The sequence below is a fragment of the Agelaius tricolor genome, unplaced genomic scaffold, assembly GCF_023055355.1.
Source record: "Agelaius tricolor isolate 1412-34295 unplaced genomic scaffold, bAgeTri1.0.p SCAF_25, whole genome shotgun sequence".
In the NCBI taxonomy this organism is placed as follows: domain Eukaryota; kingdom Metazoa; phylum Chordata; class Aves; order Passeriformes; family Icteridae; genus Agelaius; species Agelaius tricolor.
The window spans coordinates 8,231,356-8,249,494 of NW_027269285.1; the positions used below are offsets into that span (position 1 = coordinate 8,231,356).

Below are 18,139 nucleotides of genomic sequence, written 5' to 3' on the forward strand. Positions count from 1 at the left end.
CCCTTCTCAATCTGGGCAGTAATGTCTTGTCACACTTCAGCAGCCCAGGTGGGTTTCCCTCTGTACTGCCAACCATTTTCCATTGGTCCAGGCACCCCCACAGAGCATTTGCTGCCATCCTTGTGTCAGTGCAGAGGTAGAGCACTGGCCATTTCTCTTGCTTAGCAGTATCTAGAGGCAGCTGGACAACTTTCAGCTCAGTCAGCAACCTGACTTGATCCACAGTGTTCCTTGATAGCTTCTGTGACTCACCATGTGACTCCATATGGCAGCTTTCCATTTTCACTGAGTCCCTACAATATGACAAGAAGTGTCAGTGAAGAGAGTGTATTGCTTTTAGCTGGTTGTATGGTGGGGCCTCCTCAGCACATGTCACCTTCTATTCAATGATTATGATCCAATATTTTCACCATCAGGCCAGTCCATGGTGACTCCCAGGATCCCAGGGTGGTTGGGATTTGCTGCTCAAGCTCTCTGTGTGATCAGTGCTATCCACACAGTCCCTGTAGCATCAGTGTGTGCTGCAGGGCCTTTCCTTTCAACACCCAGCCCAGCACTGGTAGCTGGGGTGCCAAAAGCAGCTCTGCTTTGGTGCCAGTCACTTCTGAAGCAGCTCAAACCCCTTCAGAAACAGGCAGGATCTCTGTTTCAGCTGGGGTGTAGCTGCCCTCAGATATTTCATATTCCCAGCTGCAGAAGCCCAGGGGTTGTTCTGGAATCTCTCCAGGGCTCCAGGAAGGACCATTCTCCCCAGCTGTGGTGCAGAGCACATCCTTTGCATCCTGTCCTGTCCTGACTGACCAAGGGCTACTGCATGAGCAATCTCCTGTTTAATTTGTTCAAAAACTTATTGTTGCTTGGGACCCCACCTAAAATTGTTCTTCTTCCATGCCATGTGATAGAGAAAGTTTACAATCTGACTGTAATCTGGAATATGTATCCTCCAAAACCCAATAGCACCCAAGGAAAGCCTGCTTCCTTTTTGCTGCTTGCTGAGGACAGAGCTGTTTTGTTGACCATATCCATTGGAATCTGACAACATCCATCTTACCATTTTGCTCCTAAAAACTGAATATCCCAGGCAGGTCCCTTGACCTTGGTTTGCTTTATGGCAAAGCTGGCCTTCAGGAGGACTTGGATTCTTCTCCCCTTTCTCAAAACCTTCTTCTGCTCTGTTGCCCCACACATTGATGTCACCAATGTACTGAAGTTCCAGCAGGGGTAAGACTTGTCCAGGTACTTGCAGGGAAATTGTAACCTCAATCCCACAGCCAGGCTTAAGAGAGGGATCATAGCTGTGGAGTTATCTCCAGATAACATCCCAAAACAAAGAGCAGCAGCTTCCCATCCCTCCCACTGCAGTGCATGGGCATCATGATGCAGGGCACTGCATCTCCTCAGCCCCATGAGCTCTGCTGCACACATGTGCCTGTGTTTGGACCCCTCCACTGCCATCATGGAGGCAGCCTGAAAATGTTGGTCCTTGATTTAAGGCTGACCTGGTGCCTCAGCAGCCTTCTCACACTGTGCTGTGCCTTGGTGTAGGGCTGGGGAAAGAGCTTGGTAGGGCTCTGTTAAAGCCAGAGCTGCAGCAGAAATGGCATCCCTGGCATTCTCACTACTTAATTACTACTCACTTCTCTCCTAGGTGAGGCCTTGGGGATTAAATACCCTGTGCAAGTGCCCTACAAGCGCATTAAGAGCAACCCAGGGTCGGTGATCATAGAGGGGCTGCCTCCTGGGATCCCCTTCAGGAAGCCCTGCACCTTTGGCTCCCAGAACCTGGAGAGGATACTGGCTGTTGCTGATAAAATCAAGTTCACTGTGACAAGGTATGTGGTGAGAGGTGTCAGCCATGCTGTGGAGCCAGAGAGGGGGAGAGGAGGGAGCCCCCCTAAAGGCACTCCCTGCTCTGCAGCCCCAGTGGGGCCGGCCTGTAAATGCCTCCAGTCCCCCAAGACAGCAATTAAGGTGGCAGCTAATGGTTCATCAGAAATGAGGGGACCATAACACAGACACTCCTGCCTTCTTCCCATCCTCTGCCTGAGGAGGTGATGGGGAAGGCAGTGGCAGGACAAGAAGGTGCTTGGTGTGATTGATCTCCAGGCACAGAAATCCCAGCCCCTTTTTTTAGAGGCTTGAGACAGATTATTGCTGATGCAGGGCAGTGCTCAGAGCCCTGCTGTGCTTTAGCAGCCTCTGCTCCTGGCAGGGTCCTCTGTGTTTCACAGCCAAAGGGGGTGGACACAAGTGGGAAGGGAGGGAAAAGCACTTCAGTGATGTATCACACTAAGGTGAGTCAGGAAGAAAATGGGCTTAAGAGTGGCTCTGTCATCCTTTTGCTGGACCATGTTGTTTGTCTTCTTATCAATGGGGCATGAGGTACATCCCCCAAGCAGGGACCTCATCCCCACAGAGCTCCTGCTGGTCCCACATGAGTTGTGTGCAGGACAGGCTGATCCCAGCCTTCCACGGGCCACAGGAGGTTGTTCAGCCAAGGCATGCTGGCTTCCTGGTACCATCTCATTTTAAATCTCCTTTTTTCCTTCTTTTTCACAGGCCTTTTCAAGGACTCATCCCCAAACCCGGTAAGAGATGATACCTTTTTGCCTAAACAATGCATTGACTAGGTGTTAAGTGGTGCTCAGGGAGCTGTAAACTGTGGATGGCAAGCAATAATTTTATCAGCTGGAGGAAGGTTGTTCTACTTCACTTTCCCGGGTTCTCCCACTTTGGGTTTTGTTGTTGTTTGGTGCATTTGCTGCCTGAGGCAGTTGGCCTCAGCAGCACCCATCAGTACCGCTGCTGTTGCCCTGAAATGATGGCATTTTTCAAGAGCTAATCTAGGGCAAGGATTTGTTTTCTGTATTTAAGAAAGCACCCAGTTTCTTAAGTGTTTTCTTAAAATAAATCAGTGTTGTAAAGAGCTGGTGGGTTGGGTGGAGAGGGAAGGTTTTGATTAACACAAGGGTGCGTTCTGGGCTGCAGCAGCATGGCAGTGAAGGTCCACTCCAGCTCCTGAGCATTCCACAGGCAGATATAGCAGGGAAGACATGGCAGAGGAGAGGACAGAGTGTCCAGGGTGCACTCCATACCCAGCTGCTCAAATCATCATCCCAGAGCCATGTCCTTCACTGTCAGTCCCTGCAGTAGCTGTCTCTCATTTCTTGGCTGCTCAGAAAAGAGAGTTGCTGTCAGAAATGTGGGTAAAAACCTGTCTTGATTTTAAATGTCTGTAATTACAACTGTTGGAAGAGCACAGATGGGTGCAAAGAACCTTGTCATCTTTATTCATGGCTTCCCATTTCCTTGGCCAGCCTCCATGGCAATGACACAATTTAGGAAAGACAAATATGACAGACAGGAAAACATTTATATGCCCTTATTGGGAATAGCAGAAAGGTGTTAGAGCTCTAACAAAAGGTGAGCTGTCAATAAAATTCAGGCATGGTCCATGTGTTCAATTGTAGGAAATTCAGGCATGGTCCATGTGTTCAATTCTAGGAAGATTCAGGCATGGTCCATGTGTTCAATTCTAGGAAGATTCAGGCATGGTCCATGTGTTCAATTCTGTGTCCCTGTGCAGGGCCCAGCCAAGGACAGGGAGGTCCCCCAAGACCTCTGCTGAACTTGGCCTTAGATTTGTATCTTTTGGTCCTGAGCAGCAATGGGCCAGTTCCCATCAGCTGGACCTAAAATGAGCCCTCACTGAAGCACAAGCTTTGCAGAACTCTGGTTTTCCACAGAATTCCATGGCTGTGTACACTCCTCCAGCCATGTCTTGTGTTTCCATTCCCCCTCTATGAACAGTATAATTCTGATAAGAGATGTTGATCTGACACAAATCACACCATTAACAAGGGAGCACTTCAGAAGGGAAATACTTCAGGCTGCTACCTGGCTGGGAGACACAGCCTGAGAAAAAGAGATGGAGAGGAAATTTATTTTTTTTTTCAATGCACATTTTTTCCCTCCTCCTCCAGCTGAATGCTCCCCTCACAGACCAGCCTTCCAGCACAAACCCAAAGACACATTTTATGTGTATTTCAGTGGGCTCAGCAGGTCACAGCATCCCTGCCAGGCTGGGTGCTTCACTCCCTCTCCTCCCACTGAGGTTTTAAATAAGAGTAGATACAGGTGAGGGGTTTTTCTTACTTAACATCTCAATTTGTTATAGACAATTTCCCATATTTCCCAAATCTTCAGAGATGGTTTCAGGGCTCATAAGTATTTTCTAGTAGTCAGATTACCACTGGAATGTCTCTCCCAGAAAAGAGCTGATTGTATTTTGCCCCTCCCTAATCCCCACTGGCAACAATTAACCCATTGTTTGATTTTCCACCCCACTACAGCAAAGTGGTTGGTGGCAGTACAGTGATGCAGTCACTGCCTTGGCTTTGATTGCTTTTCATCTGCCTTAACAAAATGAATTATTTCCAACTAGCCATAGGTCACTAAAAATTTAAATTAAATAGTCTTCAATGTTGTGTAGTGAAGCTCTGTAATGTAAAATGAAGAGCAGCAGCATGCTTGGCACTAAAATACAGTCAATGAAAATCACTTTTATTTCACAGAGGAGGGTTAAAATGAAAGCAGTAGTTACTCCCAGGTATGGCATTGCAGAGGTCTCTAAAAGCTGGAAAGCTCAGGAGGTAACATCATAAATGTGAGGAGAGCTAATGGGCTTTGTGGATCATTTTGGCTAAAAAATTACACAAAGTGTAGATGTGTTTAGGAAAAAGGGAAATTTAATGTAATTTTAAAATAAAATCACTGTGGAGTGATTTTAGTTGCCTTTAGGTTAAACCTTTAACCTTTTAGGTTAAACCTTTATGGGCTTTAATATGCTTTAAAGTTGTGCCCCTCCTGCATTGCTGTGCTGCAAAACCAGCACAATTGCAAAGAGCATTGCTGGTAACTGCAGGACCACAGATCTCTTTCTTTTGGGGACACCCATTTTGAACTGTAACAGAAACAGGTGAAAGGATTTCAATATAATCTGAGTGCCTCATGTGCTTTTTTTTTCTCCAGATAATCTGTAATTTGTATGTTGAGGTGGTATTTTTCCTTGAATGGGAGATGGGGGAGTTGCTAGTGCAGAAGCAGCTGGGGGCTGTGTGCCTGCAGGGATGCTGTTTGCAGAAGGAGGTGGATTTTGCAGGGAATGAGGCTCTTTTTGGGAAAAAGCCCTTCAGGAGTGCAGGTTTGCAGCCTCTCAAAGACGGGACAATGGCCCTGAGGCCACCAGTGCCAGCCCTTCACCTGCATGGCCTCCCCAGGGCCTTCAGCCCAGGAGCACAACCCTCCTGGCATCCAGGGGTTTTCCTTTTGATTTCCAGTGCCTCTTCTCCACACTGCTGGGCTCTGCTCTGCAGAAGAGCCTTTCAAAACCCCTTTTTGAAAGCAGCATGATCTTTCAGCATTAAACAGGAGTGAGTGAGCAGGGGTGAAGCTCTAGTGCTATAAACACTACATTCATCCTTTTGTTTTTTCTTTCCTGAGGCACAGATACAAAACTGGCTTAATATGAGCCTTTGAAAAATACTATCAAGCATAAGTAATCTAGCACACACACACATACACACACAAAAAAATCTTTCTGTATGTTAATTTTAATGTGCTTTGATTGAAAATGTAGACCAGCTCCATCTGTCCTATTCCCCAAGCTCCCTACCATCATGATAGATTATTTTCCATACTCCAATTAATAAAGTAGGGCAGGCAGTGTTATTTAATTAAAAAACCCACACATCCAGGCATCCTTTATATATATATATATTTATTTCTTTTTTTAATCACAAGAGCACAATCCTCCTCAAGACTTTGATGAGATGTGCCTCGCATTGGAAACTCCTAGCAAGAAAAATAGAAAAGAGGAAAGCTGTGATGAGGGCTGAGCACATCTTGCTCCATCACCAGGTTGCTTTTCAAAGTCCATATCCATCTCCCTTCTCCCCCCAACCCTTTTTAACCCACCAGCCAGGCCTGGGGTGATTATTTTTGAGTGTTCAACTGGTCACTGTATCTAGTCTAAGGTGAAAATTCAGGCAGGTTGAATATATATGTGTGTGTGTGTGTGTTTGTGTATAAAAATATATATTTTTATATATGGATAATTATGAGGGTTAAAATTCAAGCAGGAGTGAATAGCTGTGGAGCTTCAAAGCCTGTTTATAAGCATGTTTGGGATTCCAATCACCTTTTTCTTTCCCTAGCTTTGGTCTCCTGTTCCCATTTGCCTCTGTGTGTGGCATCCTTGCTGTCCAGAGGGCAGCACCATCACCCAGCTCATCCAAGCCCTTGTGTTCACTCTGCTCTTTGCTTCCTCCTGCTCTCCACCACCCTCACATCCTGTTGTGTCCTTCAGAGACCCCAACCCCCTCATTTTTCAGGGTGCTTATCAGACAGTGAGATGAGTGCCATTCCATCCTTGCAGGACAGTTGCCCTGAACCTGGTGGGATGCTTCCTATGGTTCAGGGCTGAATGCCACCTTTCAGTTAGCAGGACAAGAAATTTGAATTACCTTTCTTAAGGTAATTTCATAACAGCACCTTGAAATGCTGCAAAAGCCTTTGAGTTGCTGCCAAGCAAAGGAAATGCCATGCTGCCTTTTCTCAACCAGTTCTGAGCCATATTGGAAAGATCCTGCCATATGTTCTCTCCCTTGCTGCCTGCAGCCTGCCTGTGCTCCTGCCTGCATTCCTCCTTGACAGAAGCCTTGCCAGCACCTTGCTCCCTCTTGGCTTGGACTCCAGCTTGGCTTTCCCAGCACCAGCATGGCCCATCTGCATCTCCTCCCCTCTGCATAAGTGACACTGGCAAGGGGGGCTCTTTACAGACCTGGACGAGACGGGGCTGCTGTGGAAAGCACCTTGAGCTGTTTGATTTTCCAGCATCAGTCTCACTACATGATTACAACAATGGGAAGATGCCAGCAGCTCACAATCCAGGCAGCAGGCCAAAAAACTTAATGTTACAACTCACTTTATAAGCTTCTTGACCAATCCCACAAAGCAAAAGCACATTGACAGTAGTTTTATCCAACCACTATAAGCACAGGTACCTTTGGTTAAACAATGCTTGCTTATTTCAAATACAATACCTCTTGTAAGCCTTAAAACACAATGCACAGAGCTCCATTATTAAGCTTTAACCTTCCTAATATCTTGCTAGATAAACTTTCTGCAGCTTAGAGAGTTATTCTAGACAAGTGTTAATACACAGACCATTGTTCTATTTGCCCTTGCTTTTTCTACAGTTTAAATAATTTTTCTGCTGACCAATCTCATGGCTGCTGCTTTAGCTCTACTCACAGTTCTGCTGTATCTGAGGCCTGCCTTTTGCAGCTTTCCCGAAAACCCTCTAATTTTCCCTCTAATTTTGTGGATTCCCACACGTAGGCATTAGTGCAGTGGGTGCTGCCCACAGGGTGTCACCAGAGATTTAGGGCACCAATCTGCAGAGATTATTTCTGATTTTGGGGCAGGATCCTGCAGCATGACAGAGTGGCACTGCTGCAGCTACCTGTGGCAGAATTTGTCTTCCTGCAGCTCAGGGGTGAAGAGCCCCAGCTCATGTGGGTCTGCACCCAAAGCTCAGTGCCTGCAGCTGCCCTGGGCAGAGCCACATGGTTTTTCTGTTCCTTTGAGCTGCTGAACTGAAGGGCTCTCCTCCCCCTGCAGGGACCAGCAGAGCTCTGTGCTGCAGTGGCTGCTCTCCTGAGCCTGCTTGAAATGGGGAACATGTATTTTGAGCTAGGTATTTGGAGCTACTTCAGATTGCTTATGCCTCTGCTTAGGAGATTTGGACACATGCTCCTGCTGTCTCCCAAGTCCCCTTCTGTTTGCTGGTGTCAGATCACTGCAATTTGGCATCAAGAGCCTCCCCTCTGAGCCCCTTCCTTGCCCTGGTGCTGCAGCCCTGACCTCTCCACAGCTCTCCCTGTGGCTGTGACTTCAGCAGGATGAGCCACTTCATTCCTCCTTTTGCCCATCATGCAAATCCAGCCTTAGTCCCATCCCTGCTGTTTTTCCAGAGGAAGATAATTTCTTTTTATGTCACTGATCACTTAGGAGTCAGTGGCAAGCACCAGCCTCTCCTTAGGGATTCCTTTTCTCCCATTTCTCCTATTGATGCAGAACTGTCATGATCTCCCTGTTTGCTTTTCATCTGCTTTAACATGAGATTTTTTTTTTCTCCTCTGGCACTGGAACAGCTGTGCAAGGCAGCTGCTGCTGCTCTTGCACATGCCATAAATGCTGTCATTTGGCCATGCATCCTTATGCACATGTGGACCTTGAGCTGCTCAGGAGAGCCAAAGGGACGCTTGCAGGCTTAAGCACATTCCAGCAAAGCAGGGCCTGGTATGAGGTGGAGAGCCCAGCTCACCAGTAAATAACTTACCAGGCAGTTATTAGCTACCAAAACTGTGCCAAGGGGCCAGAGGAATTTTAATCCTGGGTTTTGCTTTTGTTTGTGACCAAGAAACCAAGCTGCAGCACTCATGGATCTCTTTTTCTTTCTCTTTTTTTGTTTTTTGTCTCCCATTACCTTGTGCTGTAGCCCCTAGACGGATAACATCTTTGGAAAAAGCCTATGCTGCTCTCAATGGTACGTAGCTCAGGTGGTGCATCGTAGATGGTAGCAGACAAGAAATGCTCTTACTTGTGTTTTAATATGGGAATGAAAATGTCTAAAACCCCCAAATTTCAGGTATTGTTTTTTCTGTGGTATGCAGAACTGACTGATACAGTGTTTTATTGTTGTTATTAATCCTTTCTGCATTTCCAAGCACTGCTGCTGTAGTCCCTGAGCACCGATGCCATCGCTCCAGCCAAACCAACCTGCCATGTTCTCCTCATCTTCATCCACGTGTCCCAGCAATTAATTTGTTACAAATCCACTTGCCATTCATAAGGAGAGCTTCCATGGGCTTGGGCTGGGGTTGTTTCTGCTTTGCTTTAACACAGACTCTGGGTCAGGGCTGGTGAGTAGCCATGAAGGCTCCAGGGATGTAAGACAGACTGATGTACAGGAGTCAGGAAGGGCTGAGCTGTGCCTGGGCATGGCATAGCTACAGCAGATCCAGCTGGGATCTTGGCTGGGGGGTCTAGGTGTTAATTGCTGCTGCCACAAGTTTATAGCTCTGCTTTGAAAATATACATATCTTAAGCTAATTCAAACTGCATTTAAACCTGAGTTACTGCAGAACAGCCTCAGGAAAGTCAGCACGTTTGTTCTGGGTTTACACAGGGGTAAAACTGAACTGCAGCCATGGCAACTGGAAGGGGAAAGACTCCTCTTAGGATTCAGGGCTGGAAGGGGAAAGACTCCTCTTAGGATTCAGGGCAGGCTGCTGTAAGGAGCCTGCCCTCAGCCTGCCAGCTGAGCATCTCTTTGATGAGTCTGGGATTGCCTGCAGAAAGGATCTGAGCCATATTTTCAGTGAGGTGTGTTGGGCAGTGACAGTTTTCCTGATGAAATGGGCTTCAGGACAAGTCTTTGGCTAACAGGAGGTTGTTACTCCATGAACAGTGGCTGAACAGAGGACAGGCATCCCCCTGAGCAGTGTTTGAGGGCATGGGAAGGAAGGAAGGAGGCACCATTGGGTACCCTGCCCACCTGTGCTGTGGCTTCACCACTGAGATCAAGGTTCTGCACATGACATCATGAACACAGAACCATTATTTTTATCCATGGGATACCTTGAATTTGGTTTTGTGTGGGTTTTTGAGTCACTAGAAGAATAAGCAGTGGTTTGGATTCTATTGCCCAACAGCAGACACCTAAACCTCAGTTTTTATAATTACTAAAAGCAGCTTGGTGTCTCTCAAAGAAATGTTAAGCTCTGACAAGTCCTATAGAAAAAAAAGTAAGTGGTGCTTTAAAAATGTGACCACTTGTATGTAAATTCCTGTGGAGTGCAGAGGTGCTGACTTCAGGCAAGCAGAATTGGGGAAAAAAATCAACTATTTTAATTAAAAAAAAAGATAACACAGAGCTGAAGCCAGCAGCATGGATAAACCTGCTTTATGGGAAGGACTCAGCACATTTCAGAAGCACTAGTGGCTTCCTTGATTTACTTCTTCCTTCAGTTTACTCCCTGAGTTGATTAATTCCAAACCTACGTGGGTAAAGTCCAAGGGAGATGGAGATCCCTCTTGCCTGGGCACAGAGGGGTAAGTCCCTGGGAAGCAGTGCCACTGGCCAGAGGCTCCTCTTTGGCTTCACTGTTTTGCATGCTCAGTTCCAGGATTTTCATGACATTTCTTTGTGTCCTTGAGTGGGAATTTGGGAGTAGTGCCCACCTCAAGGTGGAAAAAACCAAGATCCCTTGGGATCTTTTTTCATGCACTTGGGTCACTTGGGGCAGGAGCAGAAAGGAAAGACCTGCTGCATTTTTCAGTCCCAGACAATTAAATGAGTGAGAACACTGAATTTTGGTGTGTCTTTGTCTGCTACCATCTACACATCCATACAGGTACTATGTACAGCCCAGAAACTGAGCAGTGATGACAAGGAAGTCACAGAGGGAGCCCTCAGGGCTCTCCCCTCTGGTCCTCCATGGCCTCCAGGGTGGCACTGCAAGGCATCACTTAGAAATCTCCATCTGTTGTATTTATGTTTTGCTCCATGCCATTCAAGCTGCTTTGTTGTCATTTCTGGATTTGAAGCACAACTTGCCCCTGAGCTCTCTTTGCAGAAAGTTTTTGGGTTGTTTTTTGTTTTGTTTTGGGGTTTTTTGGTGTTTTTTTGGTTTTAGTTTTCTTTTTTGGGGTTGTTTGTTTGTTTGTTTGGGGTTTTTTTTGTGTGTGTGTAATATCCAGGCAAAGCAATTGTTTTCCAGGTGGAGAAGAGGTTTTTTTGAGGCTGTACCCTGCAGTAGCAGGGTGCAGAGGTTTGAGGTTGCCATCTTCTCTCCACAGCAGCAGAGTGGCTGAGATGTGAGATGGGATCTTTCTGCACTGAAATCAGTCCCATGCAAGGGGCAGGGACTTGCAGTGGATTTTCACCTTGCATTTAAAACTAAACTTCCAGCCATGTGTTTGCTTGAAACCAAAACAAAAATCATATGATTGCTCAAAATAATAAAAAACCGTAATCATGTAATTGCTCAAAATGAAACTGAATAGCTGCAGCCTGGGGGCAGAGGATGCCTTGATCCCTCATGCCAAGGTTTGCAGGGTTCATTCACCTGGATGCTGTAAAAGCCCACTGTGAATAGCTCTTGTGAGACCCCACCTGAAGCACTGCATCTGGCTGAGGCCTCCAGCACAAGAAAAACCTGAATCTGTTGGAATGGGTGCAAAGGAGGCACAAACTCACCCAGAGCTGGAGCACTCCTGCTCTGGAGCCAGGCTGGGACAGTGAAGTGTTCACCTGGAGAAGAGAAGGCTCTAGGGAGAGTAGCTGGAGTCTGGTCTAGACCCTTAGAGCCCCTTCCAGTGCCCAAAGAGGCTCCAGGAGAGCTGGAAAGGGGCTTTGAACAAGGGCCTGAACAAGGTCTCCTGGCACCCTCTGCCCCCAAAATGCCCTCAGCTGCCTGGTGCTCAGGGCTGGGTTCAAACCTCTTGGCTCCAAGCATTAACAGAAAGACTGATTAAATGTTGTTTGAGACACCTAAGGATGCCAATACTAAAGATGGGATTTGGGCAGCACCTCCAGCACCTCTTTCTACCCTTTTAAGCCACCCTCCACCATCACCTGAGCCAGCACTTGCACAGAGCACAAGGCACTGGGTCTGTAAGGCACATGTCTGACCATGGCAGGAACTTGGAACTGGATGGTCTTAGAAGGTCCTTTTTCACCCAAACCATGCAGTGGTTCCATGATTTTTACCCAGTGGCTTCCAGCCTGGGTGACAGTGAGCATCTTCTTTGGGAGGAGAGAAGGTGGGGTCCACCCCACTGAGCTGGTCCTGCTTTGTGCATCCCAGCTTGCTGGGGTGACTACAGCAAGAGGCACATAAGGTGTGTTCACTTGGTACTTTGTACCTCTGGGGGAAAAAAGGCATTAAAGGGACAGGTTAGAGTTAGGGTCATTTGACTCTAGGTCAGAGGTTAAGGTCATGACCCCAATCATTTGTCCTGGAGCCTCCTGAGGATGCCAAATAGCTGAGTGTAAAAATCTACTGGCTTAGGCACATTGCTTGACATGAGAGAATGGAAGAGAAACTGTTTAGCACAATGAGGATGATTAAAAAAGCTAGGAAAGCCAAGCTGATTATATGGCATGTTATAAAACAATACTTCACTCAGGAGCTTAGCCAAAAAAGTGCTCTCTCATTCCTTGATGTCCCTTGTGGGAGCATTCATGGCACTGAGGGCTTGAGTCTTCACTGGTTTGCATTTTTTCTAGTCATTTACCAGAAAAGTAGATGTAAAATGCTTTTAGCTGTGGCAGCACATGGCAAATGGAGATCTGGCAGCATTTTAGAGCTGCTTTGCCCAGCTCTGGAAGGTGTGGCAGGGTGCAAGCACAGAGCAGCACCTCTGAGGTGTTCCCAGGCCCAGAGGGACAGGGATGCTGTCCTGCATTGTGTCAGTGAGATTGGTTTTCCAGAGGCTCAGAAGGAAACAAGTGAAGTTGACCCCTGTTCTTTCTTGCTTTTGCAGATGAGGATGATGCCAACAGGCTTGGAGAGAAGGTGATTCTGCGAGAGCAAGTGAAAGAGCTTTTCAATGAAAAATACGGTGAGTCTCTGCTTGTAGGCATCACAGGGTGAGGCTGGTTCTGCTGAGAGCAGCCACAGTTAAAATTATTTCCACAAAGGCCTCTATTTATAGCCCAAGCCCATGGCAGCTGCTGCAGCACAGATATTGTCCTGCTGCTCCATGTTACAGCTTGTCCCCAGGGATGTTTCTGTGTCTCACTCTTGGCAGGTGGGACCATTCCCTTCTTGTTGACAGCTCATCCTTGGAGAGGGGAAGGGGTTATGGCAAAATCCAGCACAGCAGCAGGATTTGTTCAGTCTGATGTCAGCCTTTGATGGGACAAACTCTGTGGGAGGAAAGCCAGAAATGTGGCTGTGCAGCCACTAACAGCTTCAGGTTTGGGGGCTGCAGAGATGCAAGGTGGGAGCTCTTACAGTCACAAACAGCACAGGAGTTAGGGATGTTCTCTGCTCCCCAGTGAGCAGGAAATGAAGGGGTACCCAGAGAGGTGAGCAGCAGGTTTACTTGTACACAAGGAAGTAAACCTTGACTTTTAATGCAGCAAGAAATTAAACTGAGCTGTATCACTGCCATAGCATGTTGTGGAGGCTAAAGAGATAAATTGATTCAAGAAATGGGCAGGAGTGATGTGATGATGTGATGTGATGATGATGATGGCTTTGATACTCCACCCCGGTGACCCCCAGACCTGCTGATGTACAGATGCAAGAGGAAATGGGCAAATCTCTTCCATTTCCCCTCTGTCCTGGGCTGTCTTGCATGCTGCTGCTGCTGGTCCAGCCATGGGCTTGGGCAAGTGAGGCAGTGTGTGTGTGTGTTCTGAACTCACCCGAGGCTCCTGGCAGAATTCTAAATAGAGACTAACAGAGCAGACAATAAATTGGGCAGGTACATGTAAAATGGCTGGGTGGGACGTGACTGCAGCAAAGGTTGGGCACCACAGCAGCCATGGCATCCCAGTGTCCCCCAGGGCTCTTGGTCCTTCAGTTGGTTGGCTCTGGAGCCCTGCAGTCTCGGGGTTTCTGTGCTCAAGATGACCCCAAGGTGTCAGAAAGTCTCTTTTTCCCAGCCCTGAGATTGAAGAAGGAGTCAGGATTCCTTGGCTCTGGTTCTCAAGGTTGTTTATTTTCTGTTATCTATAACATTCTTATCCTGACCTGCTGAGATCTGTCTAGCAAGTCAGTCAAAGGCATACTGATACCTTGGGGTGGTGTTATCTTTTTATACTAAAAACTATGAGTACTTTATTTACAATAATTTTCCAATACCTATCACCTATGATAGACAGTGTGTTTCTACTCTAAACCCATCTAAAACTGCCACCATCACAGCAGAAGATGGAGGCTAAGAAGAAGAAAGAAGAAGGACAGGACATGCCCAGATTCCTCCATCTTGGCTTCTGAACCCTCATTCTAAAACCCCAAAATTCTACTTTTCACCCTGTGATAAATTAACTACATTCTATTTAAACTCTCATGGCTTGTAAATCTTCATATAAGGTTGGTAAATGTTTCCATGGGTTAAAATCAAGGCCACAGGTGTCTTTGGCTGCATGTCAAGGTCTCTGAGCCCCCTGGCAGGGGCTCAAGTCCTCCAGGGCAGCCAGAGCAATGTCCTGGGTTCCAACCCTGCAGGGTAAAGCTGTTGTGCTGTCCTCTGTTCTGCCCTTACAGGAGAGGCTCTGGGCTTGAACAGGCCTGTCATGGTGCCCTATAAACTCATCAGGGACAGTCCTGACTCGGTGGAGGTTACGGGGCTGCCGGACGATATCCCGTTCAGAAATCCCAACACCTACGACATTCATCGGCTGGAGAAGATCCTGAAGGCACGGGAGAGCATCCGAATAGTGATTATAAACCAGCTCCAGTAAGTTTTCCCACCTTTGTGGTGGGGGATGTTTCTGTTTGTTAAGGGTTGTCCTTGCTTCTTCAGCCATAAGCAGAGCAACTCACCCTGAGGCCACCAGAGCCACCACACACCTGTGGAGGACCTGCTCCATCCCTGGCATCCACTGTCCTGTGGTTCTTGCCCATGGGTGGGCACAGTGAAGGGTTACAGGGCCAATTTGTTCCCTCTTTCTTGTGCAGTTTGGGATGGTGATGTTTGGAAGGGATGTGACATGGGGGCTGGTAACTCAGGGACCCAGCTGAGCTCTTTCAGGTTGTTTCTCTCCAGGATGCACTGGGGATGCTCCAAGTCCCCTCTCCACACAAGGGGGTGTTGGAAGAGTCAGCTCAGGGTCAGGGTCTGGGCTGTGTCCCAGCACAGGCAGGCACACAGGGTGAAACCACTGACTCATGCCTTGTGTCTTCCACAGGCCATTTGCTGAAATCTGCACTGAGGCCAAACAAACAGGTAAGGGAAGGGCTGGGACATAACTGTGGCTTTCCTGGCACTGTGGGAGAGAAAATGGATGGGAGTTGTGAGGTGGTGTTTGAACCTCCCACATCCCCAAGGCAGCATGGGGAGAAGATCCTACCTACAAAAAGTTAGGCTCAGCATCTGTTCCAGAGTAAACTATCCTCTTGGAGGATTCCACTTCTGTGAGCTGTGGGAAGACTGGGCTGTTTGGCTCAAACTTTCAGCATGTTCTGCAGGATGTGATCATCCCTCTCCCATTAGCAATTTACTCACCATGAGCAATTTATTCCCTGGTTAAAGCCCTTAAATTGAGCCATCATTTAGCAGTTGAATTTCTAAGGCAACAAAGTTTTCTGTCATCACTGGGAATGTGTTTCTCTGTCCCGTCATCCTGATAAATCTCAAACAGTTTTAATCAAACATGTCAGGATTAGCAGTCCTAGAGATAACTACAATCCTATGTTTTATGAAAAGAGGTGGGTGCATAGAGAAGGGAGATGTGGCAAGGCAGAGCATGCCTGCAGCGTGAGCAAAGCTGGCAGCTCTGTGCCACTCGTGGAGGCCCAGCCTGTGCCCCCAGTGGCAGCACAGCAGGGGATGCTCCGTGGAGGGCAAGGGCAGAGTGGCAAAAGGAGTCCCCAGATGTAGGGAGCACTCTCAGGGCTTGGGCACCTCACGCCTTCCCTCTCTCCTTGCAGACAAAGACATCAGTGTTCCCAAACGGAAGCGGAAGAGGATCTCCGAAGGGAACTCGGTATCTTCCTCTTCCTCTTCTTCCTCTTCCTCTTCTTCCAATATGGAGTCTACATCATCAACAAATCAGATCTCGCTTGTGGTAAAGCCTTCCAGATATTAGGGGGGTTACTGCCTACCTATCTTTCTGCTTCAGGATGCTGCTCTGCTCTGCTCGAGCTGTCACCACCTCCCTGCACCTGACAAACACTATATAAAGTGTGATGTAAAATGGCACGAGCAGGTTTGGCAAAGGAGGAGACACACCTGTGGGGCTGTCCTTTTCTGCAGGGTTCGTCTGGGGGAGGTCAGCAGAGCGAGCCTGACACCCCCAGGGGCTCTCCTGCATTCCTGCAGTGTGCCTCAGGGTGCTCAGCTTTAGTGGGTGCTGCACCTGAGACAGGCTCAGGCAAATCCCTCCACCCCCCTGCGTTCAAACACGAGTGCTGGTGACATCATCTCGGGTCTGTGGTGCCCCTCAGCAGAACCTGGTGCTTCCCCACAGTCCAGGCTGTGCTGGGTGTACCTCTAGCTCAGTTCTGGGAGCAATGCAGAGTTCTAGAATGCCACAGAACAGGAAAAAGAGGAGATAAAGTCAGGGAGATGCATACAACTGCACTCCTTCAGGGCTTGGCTTCAGTTGTGGATGATACCAAATAAAATTTCCCAAAAATGCACAAGAAAAATAAAAACTTTCAAGGGTTTTTGTCAAGTTTGCTAATGGTGTTTTGGTTTGGGGTTGGTTCTTTTCTCTTACTTGGAAAGTGAGAGCAACAGCCAGTTGTTGGAACATGTCAGAGATTTGATGTTTGCATGGTTTTGTGTTGTGTCCTAACGGAGACTTTTGCCTTCTTTTTCTCTCCCTCTCTTTCAGCAATGGCCCATGAACATGTACATGTTAGACTATGGTGGTCTAAACGTCCAGATCCCAGGACCTATTAACTATTAGACCTCAATATCAAATAAGAACCTCAAATGAAAGAAAAAATAAATAAATGTAATTTATGTAAAAAGTGTATATTCCAATATGTATCGATGCCTTTTAGTTTTTCCAATGATTTTTACACTATATTCCTGCCATCAAGGCCTTTTTAAATAAAAATAAAAAGTGTTGCCTTGCTCTTAAAAGTACTTATTTTATTGCATATCTTATTGATAAATAACATTTAAAGGTAAGAATAAGGGCAGAAGGGCACCCCTTGGACAGGCCTTGTTGGGCTTTGGCAGGTCAGTAAATCTTTAGTGTCATCAGTGCCTGAAGCCAAGAGGTCTGAAATGTTTTAATGCTTCATTTAATTCAGCTCAAAGGTGTAAAAATTCATGTACAGGGCTGCCAGAGGAGTGGTACCAAACTGCAGGGGTGACAGGAGGGAGCCAGGCCTCCCAAGCATCAGTCACCTTCACCCATGAGTTCTGTTGGCTCCTAAGCCAAAGTACATTTGGATTAAGGAGGAAGGAGGTTTCAGGCCCCCCCAAGAGGTGAGATCCCCCCAAGCCCTCCTGTGTCAAGTCTCCTGCCATCCCAGACTTGGAAAGGCACAGAAAGATTGCACTGTGTGCATTTAACTGGCATTTGAACCAGGAAAAATTTTCAGCCACTGAAGTCCTTCATGATTGATGGCTTTATGATTATCATTCTGTGATTTTATGGGAGGCTTTGATGCCTTTTGGGGAAAGAAGGTCCCACAATAGAATAGTGGAATTGTTTAATTTGGGAAAGATCTGTAAGATTGAGTCCAACCATGAACCCAGCACTGCCATGTTCACCACTAAACCACATGCCTAAGGACCACATCCACACCTTTCTTGAATGGTGGCAGGATGGTGATGGTGCTTGCACTTTCCTGGACAGTTTATTTCAATGCCTGACCTCCCTTTTGTCAAAGACATTTTCCCTAATACCAAATCTAAACATCCCTTGGGAAAACTTGAGGCCATTTCCTCTTGTTGTATCTCTTGTTACCTGTGAGAAGAGACCACTGCCTGCCTGGCTACAACATTTCAGGTGGTTCTAAGCAAGAAGGTCCCCCCTCCCTGTGTCTCCTGTTCTGCAGGCTGATCACACTGATGCTCCACAGGCTCCACAACACTGGACCACTGCAAGTGGCAATGCTGAGTGCATGCATGGTGGCCCCAGACTCCTCCATGTACCCTGGACCACCTTCCCCCATATGATAAACAAACCAATAAATTGAGGAATATAATTTGACATTCCTGCCCTTATATTTCCATTCCATTCCTGGAGTTTGGCAGCAGAAGCAAATGCTGTTATTTCCCTCTGCATGTGTTTAACTTGTGCTTTGTGCCTGCTGACAGCTGAGCATGGGTGAAACACTGTGGGAATGTCAGTGTGAGAAACCAAGAAGAAGAA

At 47.2% G+C, this 18,139-nt stretch overlaps 1 protein-coding gene across 8 annotated transcripts in view; it reads left to right on the top strand.

The window, feature by feature from the left end:
- Positions 1-16,899, top strand: part of GTF2IRD1 (GTF2I repeat domain containing 1) — a 71,089-nt gene extending 54,190 nt beyond the window's left edge. For 4 of the 8 annotated variants that reach the window (XM_071447589.1, XM_071447591.1, XM_071447586.1 and 1 more), the window contains 8 exons: positions 1,649-1,832; positions 2,560-2,588; positions 8,564-8,611; positions 12,616-12,693; positions 14,349-14,541; positions 14,993-15,030; positions 15,735-15,871; positions 16,643-16,899. In XM_071447589.1, coding sequence (XP_071303690.1) covers positions 1,649-1,832; positions 2,560-2,588; positions 8,564-8,611; positions 12,616-12,693; positions 14,349-14,541; positions 14,993-15,030; positions 15,735-15,871; positions 16,643-16,717 — 782 coding nt within the window. In that variant the 3' untranslated portion in view covers positions 16,718-16,899. The other 4 variants (XM_071447590.1, XM_071447587.1, XM_071447588.1 and 1 more) reach the window with 4 other exon arrangements.
- The last annotated feature ends 1,240 nt before the right edge of the window (positions 16,900-18,139 follow it).